Source organism: Bubalus bubalis, chromosome 11 (genome assembly GCF_019923935.1).
Source record: "Bubalus bubalis isolate 160015118507 breed Murrah chromosome 11, NDDB_SH_1, whole genome shotgun sequence".
Classification (NCBI taxonomy): Eukaryota; Metazoa; Chordata; class Mammalia; order Artiodactyla; family Bovidae; genus Bubalus; species Bubalus bubalis.
This window is the reverse complement of record NC_059167.1, coordinates 47,449,759-47,469,364: the sequence shown is the minus strand read 5'-3', so window position 1 is coordinate 47,469,364 and position 19,606 is coordinate 47,449,759. Positions and strand designations below refer to the sequence as shown.

Below are 19,606 nucleotides of genomic sequence, written 5' to 3'. Positions count from 1 at the left end.
TGGGATTCTCCAGGCAAGAAAACTGGGGTGGGTTGCAGTGCCCTCCTTCTGGGGATCCTCCTGATCTAGGGACAGAACCATGTCTTTTGTATCTTGCATTGGCAGTCAAGTTCTTTACCAGTAGCTCCATCTGGGAAGCCCACATATCAGGTGACAGCAACTGAAATAAGAACATGAAAGCAAAGTCTGTTCACCTTGTCAACTATGGGAATCTGTAGCACCACCCAATAGAAAAAAGTGAAACTTTTATGACATCAACTTTTCCTATGGCTTCTCCCATTGATTAACCCCTAGTCATATGGCCTTTCTTGCTGCTACTCCAACATGCCAGGCTTCAGCCCTGAAACTTTGTACTTGTTACTGATTCTCCTGGTTACAGTTACAGAGCTCTGTTTCTGTCTGCCTTCCTTTAATCATCCAGGCTTCAATTCAAATGTCACTTTCTCCAAGAGTATCTTCTTAGCCATTGAAATTGACATATTAGCAACCACCCTTACTTCTGCCAAGTTACTATTTTTTTATTTATCTTGCTTTACCTTCTTATCAACACCTGAAACACTGTATTATCTGTTCATATATATGCCTTGTTATCTAACTCCTCTCCACTCCCTGCAAAAGTATTAAATAACTTTTTTGTCTTGTGTATTGCTAGGTTTCCAGTTTGGAACATACTGCCCAGTAACTGACATTAAGTTAAATGAATGAAACCTTCTACCAATGGTAGCAATCACTATCTCCAAATAACAGTGCTGCAATAGACCTACAGAGCAACCAGTTCAAAATCCAGCAGCAGGACACAGAGGGCCTCCAGAGGAAAAAAAAAATGTGTTTTTTGGGAAAAAAAAAAAAAAAAGGAAAAAGAAGAAATAAAAAGAAAAAAGAAAAAAATAAAAAGGCATAGAAATGTAGAAATGTATGAAGTTAGATTCTATAGAGTTATTAAATGTGAGCCTCAGTTCTGACATTTCTTGCACCTAATCCTCAAGAGAAAACTGATCACTTTTGTGTATCCCAAATGTTGGGGCAGTGAAATTTTTTAATGTAGAGAACTTTAGGGAAAAAAGAAAAATCTTTCTTGGTTTTTCCTGAGGGCCCCAGTGGGTACACACTTCAAATTTACGTTTTTCCTACAGAAAATTAAAACTGCATGCGTTGTGTCTACTGGCTGATGCACAACTACAAGTGGCGCCATCACACGGCACATCTTCCACTGTTTACATTTGTAATTACTGCTTCAGGTTTCTCATGACCAGATCCAGATTACTCTTTGAGACATCAGAAGTGTTTGCACTGAGCTTAAGGATTAATGCCCTGCCCTTACTTATGGGATCTTTTCCCTACAATTCATCATTTTGTTAATGTAGAGGGTTGCTTAGATTCTGATTCTGCCACTTACTAAATGTGTGATCTTGGGAAATTTACTTACCCCTTCTGTCATCCCCGATTCTATTGCAGTTACATTTAGGATTCAATTAGACATTAAACTGTAAAAATGCTTAGTACAATGCCTGGCTGTAATTAATTTCCCATAGTTCCCTAAATGCCGATGATAATATTCATAACACAGATATCTAGTTGTGCATAAATCATCTGGTGAGCATAATAAAATGAAAATCCAAGAGGAACCTTTTCTTTTCTATATAATATGCAGTCAGGGAGACAGAAAGTTGACATAAAAAGTGACTGAATTAGTACAAGTCTTAGTTAGATATCCTATAACAGTACTCCTGTGCTCCTACGGGGGCAAAAAAAAAAACCAAAAACAAACTTCTTATTCTGTCCAAATAACATTTTATTTTGGAAATTTGCAGAGAAACATCTATTTTAAATTTCAAGAAGGCTGTAATTAACATTCATAAAAACTTTCAAAATGACTTATTTTCTTTGTTTTTTTTGTACTTTTGATTAATAGTTTTTGGATTTTCCGGCTATCCATTCTCCCCAGTGTAAACCCTATCTTTGCTAAGAAAAGTTGAGCGCTGAAGAATTGATGCTTTTGAACTGTAGTGTTGGAGAAGTCTCTTGAGAGTTCCTTGGACTGCAAAGAGATCAAACCAGTCCTGAATATTCATTGGAAGGACTGATGCTGAAGCTGAAGCTCCAATACTTTGGCCACCCGATGTAAACTGATGACTCATTGGAAAAGACTCTGATGCTAGGAAAGATTGGAGGCAAGAGGAGAAGGGGATGACAGAGGATGAGATGGTTGGATGGCATCAGCGACTCAATGGATATGAGTTTGAGCAAACTCCGGGAGTTGGTGATGAACAGAGAGGCCTGGCCTGCTGAAGTCCATGGGGTCACAAAGAGTTGGACACGACTGAGCTACTGAACTGAACTGAAATGTACTAAGATTTTTTAAGAGAAAAAAGCATAATAGGGAAATGTCATGAGCAATTATACAACAGCAACTTTGGCCACTTATATTGAATGGAAAAATTCCTTGAAAGACACAAATACCAAAAACACAATCAAGCACAAGTAGTTTTGGGAGGGACCACGATGACAACGAAGGAACTCCTGAACTTCCCTGTACCCACAGACGCACGGACTGTACAACTACAAAGTCAGAAAATCCCACTGAGAGACATGCAGTGGCTCAAGGACTACTGCAAACAAAGACGTATTTGGCAATGGCTGTACTTCACTTCCTGTGGCTACCCCTCAAGGCTCAGCCCGGAAATAGCAGGCAAAACTGTCCACTGTCCAGTCTTCCCTTGAGGGATTTGATTGCATACTTTACAAGCTGATGCCTGAAGGTCTGGCTTCTTATTTAACATGCATCTAGAGCCTGACTGACATGTCCCTCGAGTCCAGGGGAGCTGGTAGGCACTTCCCCTGCATTCCCTCTCTGGCTTGATCCAACAATAAAACCAAATTGCTAGTACCACCTTGAAAGGAGTTTGTCCATGTATTTAGTGACTCAATTTTTATGGCTGCCATAAAAGGAATTCCCAAATCACTTAGCTCTGAAAGCCAATGGGGCTGCATTCACACGTTCCACAGGAGGACAGCAAGCAAAGCAGCAGCTTTTCCCTAGGTGCACAAGCACCCTTCGTTCCTCCCCTACTTTCAGGGCTATCTGCCTGGGCTTTCTGTAGAGGAAGCAGGTAAAACTACCCATTTTCCAATTTCTCCTTGGAAGGAACTTAATTATATTGTTTTCCAGCTCTTCCATGAGGGTACAGTTTCTGGTTAGCCTGCATCTATGTGCTGACTGATATTCTCTTCCTTGGAACACTGACTGATCTTGGCACACCCTCTCTATGGGAGACAACCATAAAGGTTTGAGAGACAACCAGGAGCTTCACCTGGACTGATGATGAGACAGTGTGCCAAGACCAACATGTAATGTGCAGAAACACCACAAAGAGTGAAAGAAATGAAAAAAAAAGTAACATCAACAAGGAAATATGTCTCAAACAGAAGAACAAGATAAATCATTAGAAGGTGATCTTAGTAAGATAGAGAAAACTGACTTACCCAACAGAGATTTCAAAATAATGGTCATAAAGATGGTCACTGATGTCAGAGAGCAAGGCATAAACCAAGTGAGAATTTTAGCAAAGAAAATATAACAGACAAAGAAAGAATCTTAAAATCAATTTGTTACTTAGAAGGGGATCCCATTAAGACTATCAGTGAATTTTTCAGCATAAATTTTGCAAGCCAGGAGGGATTGTGATGATTTTTCAAAATGCTGAAAGAGAAAACCTGCCAACCAATAATACTCCATTCAGCAAAGCTGTCCTTCAGAATTGAAGGAGAGACAACAAGTTTTCCAGACAAAAGGTGAGGAAGTTCATAATTACCAGACTGATAGATATATGGGTCAACAGAACAGAGAGTCCAGAATTAGATTCACACATTTAATTAACAGATTTTTGACAAAGCTGCAAAAACAACTGGGGATAGGATAATTTTTCCAACAAATAGAGTGGGAAAGATAGATAAAAATATAAAAAAAAAAAAACCCAGAAAATCTTACAAGTTTGTATCACACCAGACATCTAGAATAAAACTATGGCGTTGCAACTTGAATGCGGTGGATGCAAAGATTTCTTAAACACACACAAAAAAACAAATTTTAAAAATGATAGTCAACAAATTGAACTACTCTATCAATTTTTTTTAAAGATTGCTAAAGATATGTAAAAAATGTTAAAGAAAGTCACAAAATAGCAGAAAACATTGCAACCTTCATATCTAACAGTAGATCTTAACCATTACAACTGGTTAATAAGAAGATAAACATTCCAATTTGGAAATGGCAAAAGGATTTGAACAGACATTTCACCAAAGAAGATATATGGATTGCAAATAAGCACATGAAAGATGGTCAATATCAGTTCTTAGGAAAGTGGTAAATAAAACCATAAGGAAGTATCACGATACACCTAGTTGAATAGCTAAAAGTAAAATGTTCAATTGCACTAGGTTTTGGCAATGTATAAACACTTTGGAAAGTATTTGGCAATTTTAAGAAATATCAAATATGTACATATTACATGATCCAAGGAAAATAAAAATTCTACATAAAATTTTATAAACAAATATTCACAGAAACCTAATCTTTGGAATGGGGAGGGAGGAGGGAGGAGGGTTCAGGATGGGGAACACATGTATACCTGTGGTGGATTCATTTTGATATTTGGCAAAACTAATACAGTTATGTAAAGTTTAAAAATAAAATAAAATTAAAAAAAAAAATCCAAATGTTCACCTTGACCTTAAGCCTAATCCTAACAGATGAGAGGATAAACATTTTGTGGTGTATCTATACAGTGGAATATCACTTAGAAATAAGAAGAGATGAAGTACCGATACCCACAAACACCTGGAAGAATCTCAAAATAGAAACTAGTGAAAGCAACTAAACAAAGGGATGTACATAATATATTATTCATTTCACACAAGGACACAATTTTCAAACTAATTTGTAGTATTAGAAGGCAGACTATTGGTTGCCTGGGATAGGTTACAAAAGACACACAGAAATTATGAATATGTTTATTGTCTTGAATGTGGTGATGGTTCATGTTTCAAAACTAAACACATTGTGTATGTAAAGTTTTATTGTATTCAGTTATATCTCAATACTGTTCATACTGTTTATGGGGTTCACAAAGCAAGAATACTGAACTATGAACAAAGCTAGTGGAGGTGATAGAATCCCAGTTGAGCCATTTCAAATCCTAAAAGATGATGCTGTGAAAGTTCTGCACTCAATATGCCAGCAAATTTGGAAAACTCCGCAGTGGCCACGGAACTGGAAAAGGTCTGTTTTCATACCAATCCTAAAGAAAGGCAATGTCAAAGAATGATCAAACTACCACACAATTGCACTCATCTCTCACACTAGCAAAGTAATGCTCAAAATTCTCCAAGCCAGGCTTCAACAGTATGTGAACTGTGAACTTCCAGATATTCAAGCTGCATTTAGAAAAGGCAGAGGAACCTGAGATCAAATTGCCAACATCCGTTGGATCATCGAAAAACCAAGAGAGTTACAAAAAAACATCTACTTCTGCTTATTGACTGCACCAAAGCCTTTGACTGTGTAGATCACAATAAACAGTGGAAAATTCTTAAAGAGATGGGAATACCAGACCATCTGACCTGCCTCCTGAGGAATCTGTATGCAGGTCAAGAAGCAACAGTTAGAACTGGACATGGAACAACAGACTGGTTCCAAATTGGGAAAGGAGTCCATCAAGGCTATATATTGTCACCCTGCTTGTATAACTTATATGCAGAATACATCATGAGAAATGATGGGCTGGATGAAGCACAAGCTGGAATGAAGATTGCCAGGAGAAATATCAATAACCTCAGACATGCAGATGACACCACCATATGGCAGAAAGTGAAGAACTAAAGAGCCTCTTGATGAAAGTGAAAGAGAGTGAAAAGTTGGCTTAAAACTCAACATTCAGAAAACCAAGATCATGGCAGCCAGTCCCATCACTTCATAGCAAACAGATGGGCAAACAATGGAAACAGTGACAGACTTTGTTTTTTGGGGCTCCAAAATCACTGCAGATGGTGACTGCAACCATGAAATTAAAAGACACTTGCTCTTTGGAAGGAAAGTTATGACCAATCTAGACAGCATATTAAAAAGCAGAGACATTACTTTGTCAACAAAGTTCTGTCTAGTCAAAGATACGGTTTTTCCAGTAGTCATGTATGGATGTGAGAGTTGGACTATAAAGAAAGCTGGGCACCAAAGAATTGATGCTTTTGAACTGTGGTGTTGGAGAAGACTCTTGAGAGTCCCTTAGACTGCAAGGAGATCCAACCAGTCCATCTTAAAGGAAATCAGTCCTGAATATTCATTGGAAGGACTGATGCTGCAGCTGAAACTCCAATACGTTGGCTACCTGATGCAAAGAACTGACTCATTAGAAAAGACCCTGATGCTGAGAAAAGTTGAAGGTGGGAGGAGAGGGAATGACAGAGGATTAGATGGTGGGATGGTATCACCAACTCTATGGACTTGAATTTAAGTAAGCTTTGGGAGTTTTTGACAGACAGGGAAGCCTGGTATGCTGCAGTCCATGGGGTTGCAAAGAGTTGGACATGACTGAGTGACTGAAGTGATACCTCAATCCATTTGTTTAAAAGGGAGAGATCCACACCTGAAGTTCTAAAAATACTCTGCTTAATAGTTTTCAGTTTCAATAGAATAGTGAGATTTCTATAGGCATCTGGAAAACTACTTCGTAAAAAATAATTTTGAAAAAGTGAATACGTATTCCTCAAAAAATAGTACCTTAATTAATCAGTGGAGTAGGAATGAAGAGAACAGACACTGAGATTTCCTTCAATTTATTCACTCAGTCAACTAATACATATGCCTGAATACATACTAGTGTACAAAGTAAACAAATCTCTCCCTCTATGTTTACATTATACGATTATAAATTAGTATCAAATTAGAAAAGTAAAAGCCTGCAATGTTTTTATTCATAATAACCCTGAGTACTTCATTAATGAATTATACCCATAACCCTAAATTATATTGAAAAATATAAAATAAGGCCTGTATTTTTAAATCATTCATTCTCTTGCTATAACGTTCAAAATAAAAACAAAACTTGTTTAAGCCAGACATGTTTTCTTCATAAATTGGCCTGTGGTTTTCTACTTTGATGTATATAGAACACACAAGGAGTATTTTATTAATAATGCAGACTTCTGGGCCAAATTCACATTTTAACTCCATAGATTTGGGGTGGGGCTCAGAATCTGCATACACATCTAGCAGCCTACTTGATCCTAATGTCAGTCATCTGGACTTTCTACCTTGTGAAACACTGTGCTTTTCTAACCAATAAGATAACTAGTGATTCCTAAATGTGAAGATTTATGTGAAGCCATTCAACATCACAATAATCCAAGTCCATGCCCCTACCACTGATGCCTAAGAAACTAAAGTTGATCACTTCTATGAAGACCTAGAAAATCTCCTAGAATTAACAAAAAAAAAAAAAAAGATGGTCTATTTATCACTGGGGATTGGAATGCAAAAGTAGGAAGTCAAGAAATATTAAAAAAAAGAGATATCTGGAGTAACAGGCAAGTTTGGCCTTTGGGAACAAAATGAAGCACAGCAAAGGTTAACTGAATTCTGCCATGAGAATGCACTGGTCATAGCAAATCCCCTTTTTCAACAACACAAGAGATGACTTTACACATGGACATCAGCAAATAATCAATACCAAAACCACACTGATTACATTCTTTATAGCCAAAGATGGAGAAGCTGTATACAGTCAGCAAAAACAAAACCTGGAGCTGACTGTGGCTCAGATCATCAGCTTCTCCTAGCAAAATTCAGTTTAAATTAAAGAAAGCAGGGAGAACCATGAAGCTAGCCAGGTACAACTTGAATCAAATTCCCTATGAATATGCAGTGGAGGTAATGAATAGATTCAAGGGATTAGATCTGGTAGACAGAGTACCTGGAGAACTATGGACAGAGGTCTGTAATGTTGTACAGGAGGCAGTGAACAAAACCATCCCAAAGAAAAAGAAAAGTAAGAAGGCAAAGTGGTTATCTGAGGAGGGCTTCAGTTCAGTTCAGTCGCTCAGTCGTGTCCGACTCTTTGCGACCCCATGAACTGCAGCATGCCAGGCCTCCCTGTCCATCACCAACTCCCAGAGTTCACTCAGACTCACGTCCATCGAGTCAGTGATGCCATCCAGTCATCTCATCCTCTGTCGTCCCCTTCTCCTCCTGCCCCCAATCCCTCCCAGCAGCAGAGTCTTTTCCAATGAGTCAACTCTTTGCATGAAGTGGCCAAAGTACTGGAGTTTCAGCCTTAGCATCATTCCTTCCAAAGAAATCCCAGGGCTGATCTCCTTCAGAATGGACTGGTTGGATCTCCTTGCAGTCCAAGGCACTCTCAAGAGTCTTCTCCAAAACAGCAAAAGAAAGAAGAGAAGTGAAAAGCAAGGGAGAAAGGGAACGGTATATCCAACTAAATGCAGATTTCCAAAGAACAGCATGGAGAGACAAGAAGGGCTTCTAAAATGAACAGTGTATAAAACAAGAAAACCACAGAAGGGGAAAGACTAGAGATCTCTTCTGGAAAATTGGAGATATCAAGAGAACATTTTGCCCAAAGATGGGCACAAGAAAGGACAAAAATGGTAGCGACCTAGTAGATGCTGAAGAGATCAAGAAGAGATGGAAATACACAGAAAAACTGTGCAAAAAAGATCCAAAGAACCAGACTGCTAGGATGATGTGGTCAGCTACCCAGAGCCAGACATTCTGGAGAACAAAGTCAAGTGGGCCTTAGGAAGCACTGCTGTCAATAAAGCTAGTGGATGTGACAGAATTCCAGTAGAACTATTCAGAACCACAAAGGATGATGCCATCAAGGTGTTACATTCAATATGTCAGCAATATGGAAGACCTAGCAGTGGCCACAGGACTGGAAAAGGTCAATCCTCATCCCAGTTCCCAAGAAGGGTACTACTAAAATGTGCTAACCATCTAATGATTGACCTCATCTCGCATGTTAGTAAGGTCATGCTTAAAATTCTGCATGCTAAGCTTCAGCATTATGCTAACCAAAAGCTTCCAGATGTCCAAGCTGGATTTAGAAAAGGAAGAGGAACCAGAGATCAAATTGTCAATATTCGCTGGATCACAGAGAAAGCTGGGGAATTCCAGAAAAACATCTATCTCTGTTTCATTGACTACATATCAAAGCCTTTGACTGCATGGATCATAATAAACTGTGGAAAGCTCCTAAAGAGATGTGGATACCAGACCATCTTGCCTGTCTCCTGAGAACCCTGTATGCGGGCCAAGAAGCAACAGTCAGAACCCTGTATGGAACAACTGATTGGTTCAAGACTGAGAAAGGAGTAAGACAGGGTTGTTTGTTGTCACCCTGTTTGTTTAATCTATATGCTGAGCACATCATGAGAAATGCTGGGCTGGATGAGTTACAAGCTGGAATCAAGATAGGCAGGAGATACATCAATAACCTCAGATATGATGCTGATACCACTCTAATGGCAGAAAGTGAAGAGAAACTTAAGAGCTTCTTGATGAGGGTGAAGGAGGAGAGTGAAAGAGCCAGCTTAAAGCTAAATATTAAAAAAAACAAAAACAAAAACTAAGACCATAGCATCTGGCCCCATTACCTTATGGAAAATAGAGGGGTAAAAGGTGGAAGTAGTGACAGATTTCCTCTTATTGGGCTCTAAAGTCACTGCAGATGGTAACTGCAGCCATGAAATCAGAAGACACTTTCTTCTTGGTAGGAAAGCTACGTATGACAAACAGTGTATTGAAAAGCAGAGACATTACTCTGCTGACAAAGATCCATATAATCAAGGCTATGGTCTTCCCAGTGGTCACATACAGTTGTGAGAGTTGGACTTTAAAGAAGGTGAAATGCCAAGGAATTGATGCCTTCGAACTATGGTGCTGGAGAAGACTCCTGAAAGTCAGTTAGACAGCAAGGAGATTGAACCAGTCCATCTTAAGGGAAATCAAGCCTGAATACTTGTTGGAAGGACTGATACTGAAGCTGAAACCTGGTATTTTGGTCATCTGGTGAGAACAGATGACTCACTCAAAAGCCCCTCATGCTGAGAAAGATCGAGGGCAGAAGGAGAAGAGGGCATCAGAGAATGAGATAGCTGGATGGCATCACCGATGCAATGGAAATGAACTTGGGCAAACTTCGGGAAATGGTAAGGGACAGAGAGGCCTGGCATGCTGCAGTCTATGGGGTTGCAAAGAGTCAGACATGCCTGGGAGACTGAACAGCAACAAATGTGAAGATACACGTGCAAATAAAGAAACATGCATCAATGGAAATCTCATCAAATTAGACAACTACATACATTGGCTGACTCAATGGACATGAGTTTGAGCAGATTCCAGGAGACAGTGAAGGACAGGGAACCCTGGCGTGCTGCAGTTCATGGGGTTGCAAAGAGTCGGACGTGACTGAGTGACTTCATAACAACAACAAACATCGGCCACTAAGGTCACACCTCGCTATCCAAGTGAGTTCACCTAAAACAGAGACTTAATGATATGAGAAACTAATGCCTTAAGGAATTTTGGAATGATTTGGAATTTTGATTCCTTAAGGAACCTTAGTAAGCAAAACATCTTTAGAAAATTGTCAAAATCTGAGTAAATATAATCATAAAGTACAGATTCCCAAGAGATGATATTCAGGTTTATTCCAGCTAGGTTTTCATAGAAAAAAAACTGACTCTAAACTCTGACACTATTAATAAATAAAAAGCAAAGCAAAGACATATCTTTCTTTGTGTCATGGCTTGTTTTTATACTTAGAAGACTCAATTTAGTCCATAATTTAAAATTTATTTTTGGCATAAGTAAATATATTCCCTCTACTTCCTTTAATACTGTAACAAAAAAGGAACTAAAAATCTTGTATATTTTCAATGGTATATGATTAAAGATGACTCTGGGAAACTTTGATTCCATGATTTTATAATGCATCTTTTAATATCATATTCTAATTTATGATATTTGGTAAACGTAAAAAAATTTTGATTAAAAATAAATTCTTTCAAATAACTTTTAATTAGCATTTCTCAGCAGATATTTGTCTTCATTCCATGGTCATTTATCAAGTGGCCTACCCCAGCCCAAGGGCACAGTCTTGAAACAAGTTATTAATCTCCTTACCTTTAGGAAATCTACTCTGTCTTCAAGAAAAGTCCAAAGAATAAATGAGAAAACAGCTCAAAGCCACCCAAGATGAAATGAGGATGTTATATGCTAAAAGAGAAGATCTAGTACTGAGCTATCAGAAGAAATAAAAGAGCAAAGTCTCTACAGATGCTCATCATGATACACTCTGGCATCAGGCAGAAAAGCTGGATATAAGGGAAAAAGGGAAAACAAAAGTGTAAAAGCAAACCTGATGATGATGCTATCCCTGCACACCAGAGAGAACCACTTTCTCCACATTTAGGAGAAATTTGGGGCAGGTGAATATTGGTGGTAAAGAAACATAAAAGGGTAAAAATTAGAGTATTTACATGCATTTCTTCTATAACTAGAATTTCAACTGGATTACACACAAGCTTTTTGACCCTGTCTTGACCAGTATAGAAAATAAGAAATAATAAAACCAGTTTTCCATATTAAGCCTGAATGTATTTCATGGTTTGTCTATTTCTGCTATTCCTACATCATTTCAGGTATGACCAATAAGTCAAAATACTCTCTTCATTAAGCAGTCTGCAAATGCCTGGTTGGCAGAGTCAGCTGTTATTTTGGTTGTATAGCTCTCAGTGTGTGGGTGTGAAATAAATCCTAAAGGTGCAACATTAAAGGTGGACTGGGTCTTGGATATTATGTAATAATATGCCCTTATTTTATATATGAGGAAACTTAGACCCAAGGAAATTAGATAATTTGCCCAAGGTCTCATAGCTAGTGGAATTTTGGTAAGTTGTTCATTTCACACTCTTCTAGAACAGCCATGAATTTGAATCCATCTGCTTTACTACCTTTCCAGTTCCAGTTCAGTCACTCAGTCATGTCTGACTCTTTGTGACCCCATGAACTGCAGCACACCAGGCCTCCCTGTCCATCACCAACTGTGGAGTCCACCCAAACCCATGTCCATTGAGTTAGTGATACCATCCAACCATCTCATCCTCTGTCGTCCCCTTCTCCTCCTGCCCTCAATCTTTCCAAGCATCAGGGTCTTTTCCAATGAGTCAGCTCTTTGCATCAGGTGGCCAAATTATGGGAGTTTCAGCTTCAACATCAGTCCTTCCAATGAACACCCAGGACTGATCTCCTTTAGGATGGACTGGTTGGATCTCTTTGCAGTCCAAGGGATCCTCAAGAGTCTTCTCCAACACCATAGTTCAAAAACATAAATTCTTCTGCACTCATCTTTCTCTGTAGTCCAACTCTGACATCCATACATGACTACTGGAAAAACCATAGTCTTGACTAGACAGACCTTTGTTGACAAAGTAATGTTTCTGCTTTTTAATATGCTGTCTAGGTTGGTCATAACTTTCCTCCAAGGAGCAAGCATCTTAATTTCATGGCTGCAATCACCCTGCCTGCCTTAATTCACCTGCATAGGATTTATAAATTCTATGCATGACAGCACAGGCTTAGGTTATTTGAGAAAATCGGCTTGTTCTCTTAAATACTGCATTAAATTTGTTAAATCCAGCATACACAACTATTTTGAAAGTATACGTTTGGGGCCAAATCCTTATTATTAAAAAGTCACAATGGAATATGTTTAATACGAGCTCTTTAACATTGGGGGGGGGATGGCATTTTTCTAAGACAGTAGAAAGAGGAAATTTTTCTACATCGAATAAAAATAAATTTGGGGGAAATATTTGTTTCCATATTGAAATAATCACACTATGGGGCTGAAACTAAAAATTCATACTATCAATGAATTGATGTTTATTGATGAAAGTAGAAAATACTTCTTTCTATAGCTTAATTTTGGACAAATCTGTCATTGTCATAAGAGTATAAACTGTACTTCAAATAGTTTATGTTTCCTTAATTTTAGCTGCATAAAATCCATTTATTAACAAAAAAAAATGTACTTACTGATTCAGGACAGGAGTGTAGGCAGTTTTATCCTCATCAATAATAGTGACCATCAGTGTAATAAGCTGGGGCCAAAAATCCAAATTCTTGGTGGTTGGTCCCTGATCTTCCCGAGGAATGTCCTGTTTCTTACTCTGCTCAGAAGGTCAGGCAACATGCAAAATAAAAGGTTAAAGGGCATGACTTTAGTTAAAAATCACTGTCAAACAGGAGGATCAGATAAAGAGAGCTATGAACAACTCTCAGATCATGTGAGCCAAAGTTAGTACATTCAGGTTTTCTCCCTTCACTGAATGGCATCCCACAGGGTAAAGTCACAATGGCCAGGCTTGGATTTCCAAATGCTTTGGTTCTGGAATGAAGGTTTATCTTCCTCTACTGCAGTTTATGATCTTAGGAATTATTATTATAGAGCTCATCCCTTTAATGTGACTTCTTCCAAGGCCAAAGGTTGAATTCTGTGTGTACAATGGTGTGTGTTTAAAATTTGTCCTGCCTAAGTATTTTTTCAGAAGTCACACTGTTTTATGTGGGCAGAACTCAAGAAAGGCTGTCTGGTTACAAAGTCAGTACTGATAAATTCTACAGATATAAAGTTACATGAATGGACTAGAACTCTCTCATTCCACTCACAAATACATCTAAGTTAACTGTAACTTTGTAAGTTTTTTTATATGCATATAGGTATATTTAAATCATATTGAATGCTTAATTTATCACACTGAATGAATTCTCCACTGTCACCTCTAGAAGGAGTGTCGTCTGAATGATCTAAATTTACAGTGAGATCAAAATAGTATAATACTCTTGAATGTTTCACATATAAACTTCATACTCAACACATGCAATTCTTTCAAACATACAGGTAAATTATTCTGGTTGTTTTGCTTCATTGGGTATTTTTCTTACAGCACTTCTTTTACATTTACTTTTTAAAATTAGGAAAAAAAGATGAAGATGGAGGCAATTTTCACTCAAGTATATAAGTGGGAAGCATATGGCTTCCTTGACTATTTTTGCTGAAGTATTTATAAACTTTTAGGTCCAGGATATTTGAAAACTCCAATTGGTAGCTCAGGAAATTCATGGTCTCTCATACAAAAGGTGGATTAGATTTTATTTGGTCCAATCATTTAGCTTCCCTGACGGCTCAGTGGTAAAGTATTCATTTGTAATGCAGGAGATATGGATTTAATCCCTGGGTCAGGAAGATACCCTGGAGAAGGAAATGGCGACCCATTCCAGGATTCTTACCTGGAAAATCCCATGACAGAGCAGCCTGGCAGGCTACTGTCCCTGGGGTCACAAAAGAGTCGGACATGACTTAGCAACTAAACAACAAGAATCATTTGTCTTACTCAACTACTGTGTCTTTTCCAAAGATCAGGCACCTTCTGCTGAATAACTATATGCATATCTTCTAATGATGCTCAACATATGTAACCAGATTTAGATGAGTCATCACACTATTACTGCTCTCACTGAAGTTAAATATAACCCTGTGTTGTTCCAGACCTCATACAAAGACTATAATGTACCTTTAGGGACTTAAATTTTCCGAGGGTACTTCCAAGTGCTGTTCATTTACCTTTAAGCTCAAAATGTAACATATTAAAAGCTGAAGACTGAGATTAGTCAAAAAACTAGTGGTTAGCACATATTACTTCAAATTGCCAGAATGAACTAAAAGTAGTCTTCAAAGGATCTTAATAAACCTTATGCATCTGGCCCTGAGAACCACTTGAAACTCTGAAGCCTTCCTCTTTTAATTCCTCAGGTACACCAAGGCATATCAGAAGATGTTTAAGAAGAAAAAGGCAGCAATACAGGCAAACAAATGTCTAACTTCTCCAATTATTAGGTTCCATTGTCTATGGAAGCTTGTCTTTTATGAACAGGAATTTATTATGGTCACAGTAATGTAATTATTTATTCATTACATTAAACTCAATAGACTTCCCTCTCTATGATGTAGTCAGAAATCCAGAGAACCTGGTGAGTTGTAAAGATTGTAAGTAAAATTAGTTCTGATGGCCATGGTGAACTATATGAGAACACTATCATTAATCATCTTGATGTGTATACAGCCAAACTATATGCCTAACTTGTTTCAAATAATGTGATTAAATAAAAGTAAATGACTACAAAAGCATGTCTAACACCAGAGTCCCTTATCATCATTTTGCAAAGAGTGGTAAAGGGGAAAAGACCAAAGTAGCTGAATACACGTTAATTCCAAAGTCCCTTAACTGTCACAAAGTATACTTACATTCCTTTTTTAATACCACTACAGGATTATAGCTGGTAACATTATTTTGCATAAAATTCTATATGATGCATCAGAATAAACCAAAGGAATCTGTCATTAGTTTTTATGTCTCACATATTGGTATCACAAACCATGCTTTGTAAGGGGATGGCACCCCACTCCAGTACTCTTGCCTGGAAAATCCCATGGACGGAGGAGCCTGGTGGGCTGCAGTCCATGGGGTCGCTAGGAGTCGGACACGACTGAGTGACTTCACTTTCACTTTTCACTTTCATGCATTGGAGAAGGAAATGGCAACCCACTCCAGTGTTCTTGCCTGGAGAATCCCAGGGACGGGGGAGCCTGGTGGGCTGTCATCTATGGGATCGTACAGAGTCAGACGCGACTGAAGTGACTTAGCAGTAGCAGTGTATTTTAATAGATTGCATGTTTAAAAGGATGGAGTACAACCATGTGTTTGGTTGGCCAAAACATTCTTATGTCTTGTGGAAAAACGCAAACAAACCTTTTGACCAACCCAATACATAGGATACTCCCTTGATTGCTGAGGAATTCAGTTGTGCTAAGTTGATGTTTAGTTGCTAAGTCATGTCCGGCTCTTTGTGGCCTCACGGACTGTGTTCTGCCAGGCTACACTGCCCATGTGATTTCCCAGGCAAGAACACTGGAGTAGGCTGCCATTTCCTCTTCCAGGGGATCTTCCCGACCCAGGGATCAAACCCACATCTCTTGCATTGGCCAGTGGATTCTTCCACTAAGCCACCATGGAACGCTTTATTACTATTTGAGAATTTTACTAGAGCATTTGAAATTATGGTTAGAAAAAATATAATGGCAGTGGAAATTCTGAAAGCTAGTAATAAGTACATTAATTACTTACTAAAACCTCTATTAATTACTATTTATAAGAAAAATATTTAAAATACATATTTATATTGTATACAGGTATAATATATAATTTAACCTAAACAAATAAAATGTAATAGGTTTATAAAACTATGACTTAGTATGTCAATTTTAACATTGCCATTAGTTTTATAGTGACTAAAAATTATCTTGTTAACAGATAATTGGGGAAAGATATGTGAAAGAAAGACTATGGGAGCATAATGGGGAGATAATTTTTTAAAAGTAGAAAGTTACCAGAATGTAGGATCCAGTGAGAAAAGCTTCTAGTTGTTATGTTGATAAAGGATATTCCAATACAAAAAGCTTGTACAGACAAGCTGATAAGATGTACATTATACTTCACAATATCAAAGAAGAAAATATGAAGATACTCCATTAAGAAGAGATCAATATATAGAGAGAACCATTACATGAAAAAAAAAATTGAAATAACAGTAGGAGGAGGGAGCAACACTTCTAAGGTTGCTATGAAGAAATTTCTGTGCCATCCCATGTATTGGTTCTATAAGCATATTTTGAAATACCTCTTCTAAGGAGTTGGCCAGACAAGGGTTGGGGGAAGATTTTAGTAAAATGCTGCAAGGATAGGATATTTAAATACAAAAGCATACAAAGCTAAATAGAGAATTACTAGTAATGTAAGGCTTCAGGTTTTTGACAAGTTTCTCTAAGCATATTGAGTATATTACACACACACACACACACACACACACACACACACACGGTCCATGATCAAATTGAGGAAATGTTTGCTTAAACAAATAACTTATTTCCAGACTTCTTGTAGTAAGATGTTAATATGCATCTCTAAGACAGTGGTTTCCAAACCTTAGTGTTTCTTAGCATCACTGGGAAGGTGTGCTAAAACAGACAGGTAGGCTCTACGCCCAGAGTTCCTGATTCAGCAGGTCCAGGGTGAAGCTTAAGACTTTGCATATATAATGAAGTCTCAAGAAATCCTGGTGCTGTTGAGAATCAGCACCAGTTGAGAATCAACTGGGACAGTTTGAGAATCAATAGTCTGAAAGTTATCAACTGAACGTTACTCTCTCAAATGCATTTGAACTCGATAGAGCCCTTCACCCCTCTCCTATTCCCCACGTTCCATCTTGTAAAACCTCCCACAGAAAAAGTGTTCCTCTGAGTATACTTTGGGAAACGAAAGGCTAGAGAGCTGCAAGTGTCAAATACTGAAGGACCTTTTTTTCATACCAAGGAATTTGCATTTATACTAAATTTGATGAGGACTATTATATGATTTTAAACATGAGAATGCATAATTACAGTTGTGTTTTTAAAAAATGATTTGGCAGTAGCAGGAAGTTTAATAAAGTTATACTTATGAAATAGCCAATAAATAAAATTGATAGGATTATGAAAATACTTATGAAATAGTTAATAAAATAAATATAATTCATTATATAAATGGTGAGAAAAAAGAGAGAGAGGGAGAAGTCAATGGAACTATCCAGAAGGTAACCAGGTAAACCAATCAGTAGTTTTGGAAGCACCCTGAACTACTGACACAGCTTGAGGACTTCCAGGATGTGTGTGGTAGCTAAAATTATGGCGTAAACAAGATTACTCAAAGAGAGCAAGAGAGGAGACTACACAGCCAGAGGCAAAACCCTGGGGAGAAAGTCTAAAAAAAGGATATCACTTTATGAAAGAGAAGCACAGATAGGGGAGTGAGGCCCCTACTGAAATGAGAGAAACTGGTATCCAGAGTTAATGTGGGAGGATTACCCTCAAATGTAAATGAAGAGCATGGTCAGGCAATAAAGAGTCTTGCAGGTAAATCTCATTGATGATGAGGAAGGAGAGCAAGGAATTTTTATCTTGAGGTAAGAGAAGTAAGGAGCAGAAGTTCGAAACAGTTTTTGCTAGGAACAAGAGCAGACCTTGAGTTGGACCCAGAGTGGACCTGCCAGGGAGCTCAGGAGCGCTGGTGAGGGTGGGTCCTTGAGCATCTAGGACCATCATGAGTTCCCTCCAGGACTGGATTCAGAAATCAAGGAAATGGTGCTGGATTTACTACTGGAGGGCCATGCGGTCAGAAAGGGATTTAAGTGTTTGACAAGAATGGCTGGAGCTCTGAAACAAATATGTATTATGGTCTGGAGGAAGGAAGAAGAGAAATGAGAGGGACGATGGAAGAGTAGATCTAGGAAGAAGAGGGAGGAGAAAGGAAGGGCAGCAGACTATGGGAGGAGGATGTTTGTGTCCAGGTGTTCAGGTCATGGGGGCAGGAATAGAGATCAGGTAAAGGGCTCCAGCTGCAATCCATGGGGCTGCAAAGAGTCAGGCACAACTGAGCAAAAGGGCTCCAGAGTGGAGGTTGAGAAGAGCTGAGAAAAGATTCCTCAGGTAAGATAATGAAGCTGTGACATCTCTGTAAAGAGCTTACAGAATCTGTGTGCATGCAGTGGCTGACTGCACTAGTGTACAGATCAAGATGGTTTTTGTTCAAGGCAGGTAAGTGATGTCTTGAAAGTTTTGGCAACAAGGCATACAGATGATAGGAATTAGGAAAATCAGGACAGAGTGGATAAAAAGACACAAAAGAAAATGAGATAGTAGTGAGCCTGAGTATTAAAAAAAGAAATAAGCTTTAAAATATAACAAAGGCTGGCAAATTATTGATGATATTAAAACATGAACTAGATAGCTCTTATATAATAAGTTTGCAATTTCCTCTGACTCTGAGTTGGCTGTTTATCTCCTCATAATTTGGAGATAAGGACACGTTAGCTCTAGTAGATGACAGGTTAGAAAAATTGGAACTTTTAAAATGGTTTTGGAAGCAGAACATAAAGCTACAGATGTTCAAGGGTTTTGAGACGTCTGTGATGCAATGTGGACAGTTTATCATCCAGAAAGAAGAACATTTATATTGGCCTATACTTAGGCAGGATTAGACACAATTACTCTAGGTAAAGTTCCCATAGCCCAGGGAAAGCAGGTGGAATGCTTTTTACATGAGTGGAGCAGCTTTCTTGCTTCTCTTCCCCAGATACTATTCCCTCCCATTTTTGTTGTTGTTTAGTCAGTTAGTTGTGTCTGACTCCTTTGCGACCCCATGGACTGTAGCCTGCCAGGTCCTCTGTCCATGGGATTTCCCAGGTAATAATAATGGAGTGGCTTTGCCATTTCCTTCTCCAAGGAATCTTCCCAATCCAGGGATTGAACCCAAGTCTCCTATACTGGCAGGTGGATTCTTTACCACTGAGCCACCAGGAAAGCTCATACTTCCCTTTACTGTCTAATAATACTTCTACCACCTCCAAAAGCAGCAACAGAGGCATCTTTCCAATTAA

General features: G+C 38.4%; 1 protein-coding gene across 3 annotated transcripts in view; it reads right to left on the bottom strand.

Moving 5' to 3' along the window:
- UNC13C (unc-13 homolog C) overlaps positions 1-19,606 on the bottom strand; it is an 855,380-nt gene that overhangs the window by 221,565 nt on the left and 614,209 nt on the right. For all 3 annotated transcript variants that reach the window (XM_044925029.2, XM_044925027.2, XM_044925028.2), the window contains one exon: positions 13,112-13,245. In XM_044925029.2, coding sequence (XP_044780964.2) covers positions 13,112-13,245 — 134 coding nt within the window. The remainder of the gene's footprint in view (positions 1-13,111; positions 13,246-19,606) is intronic.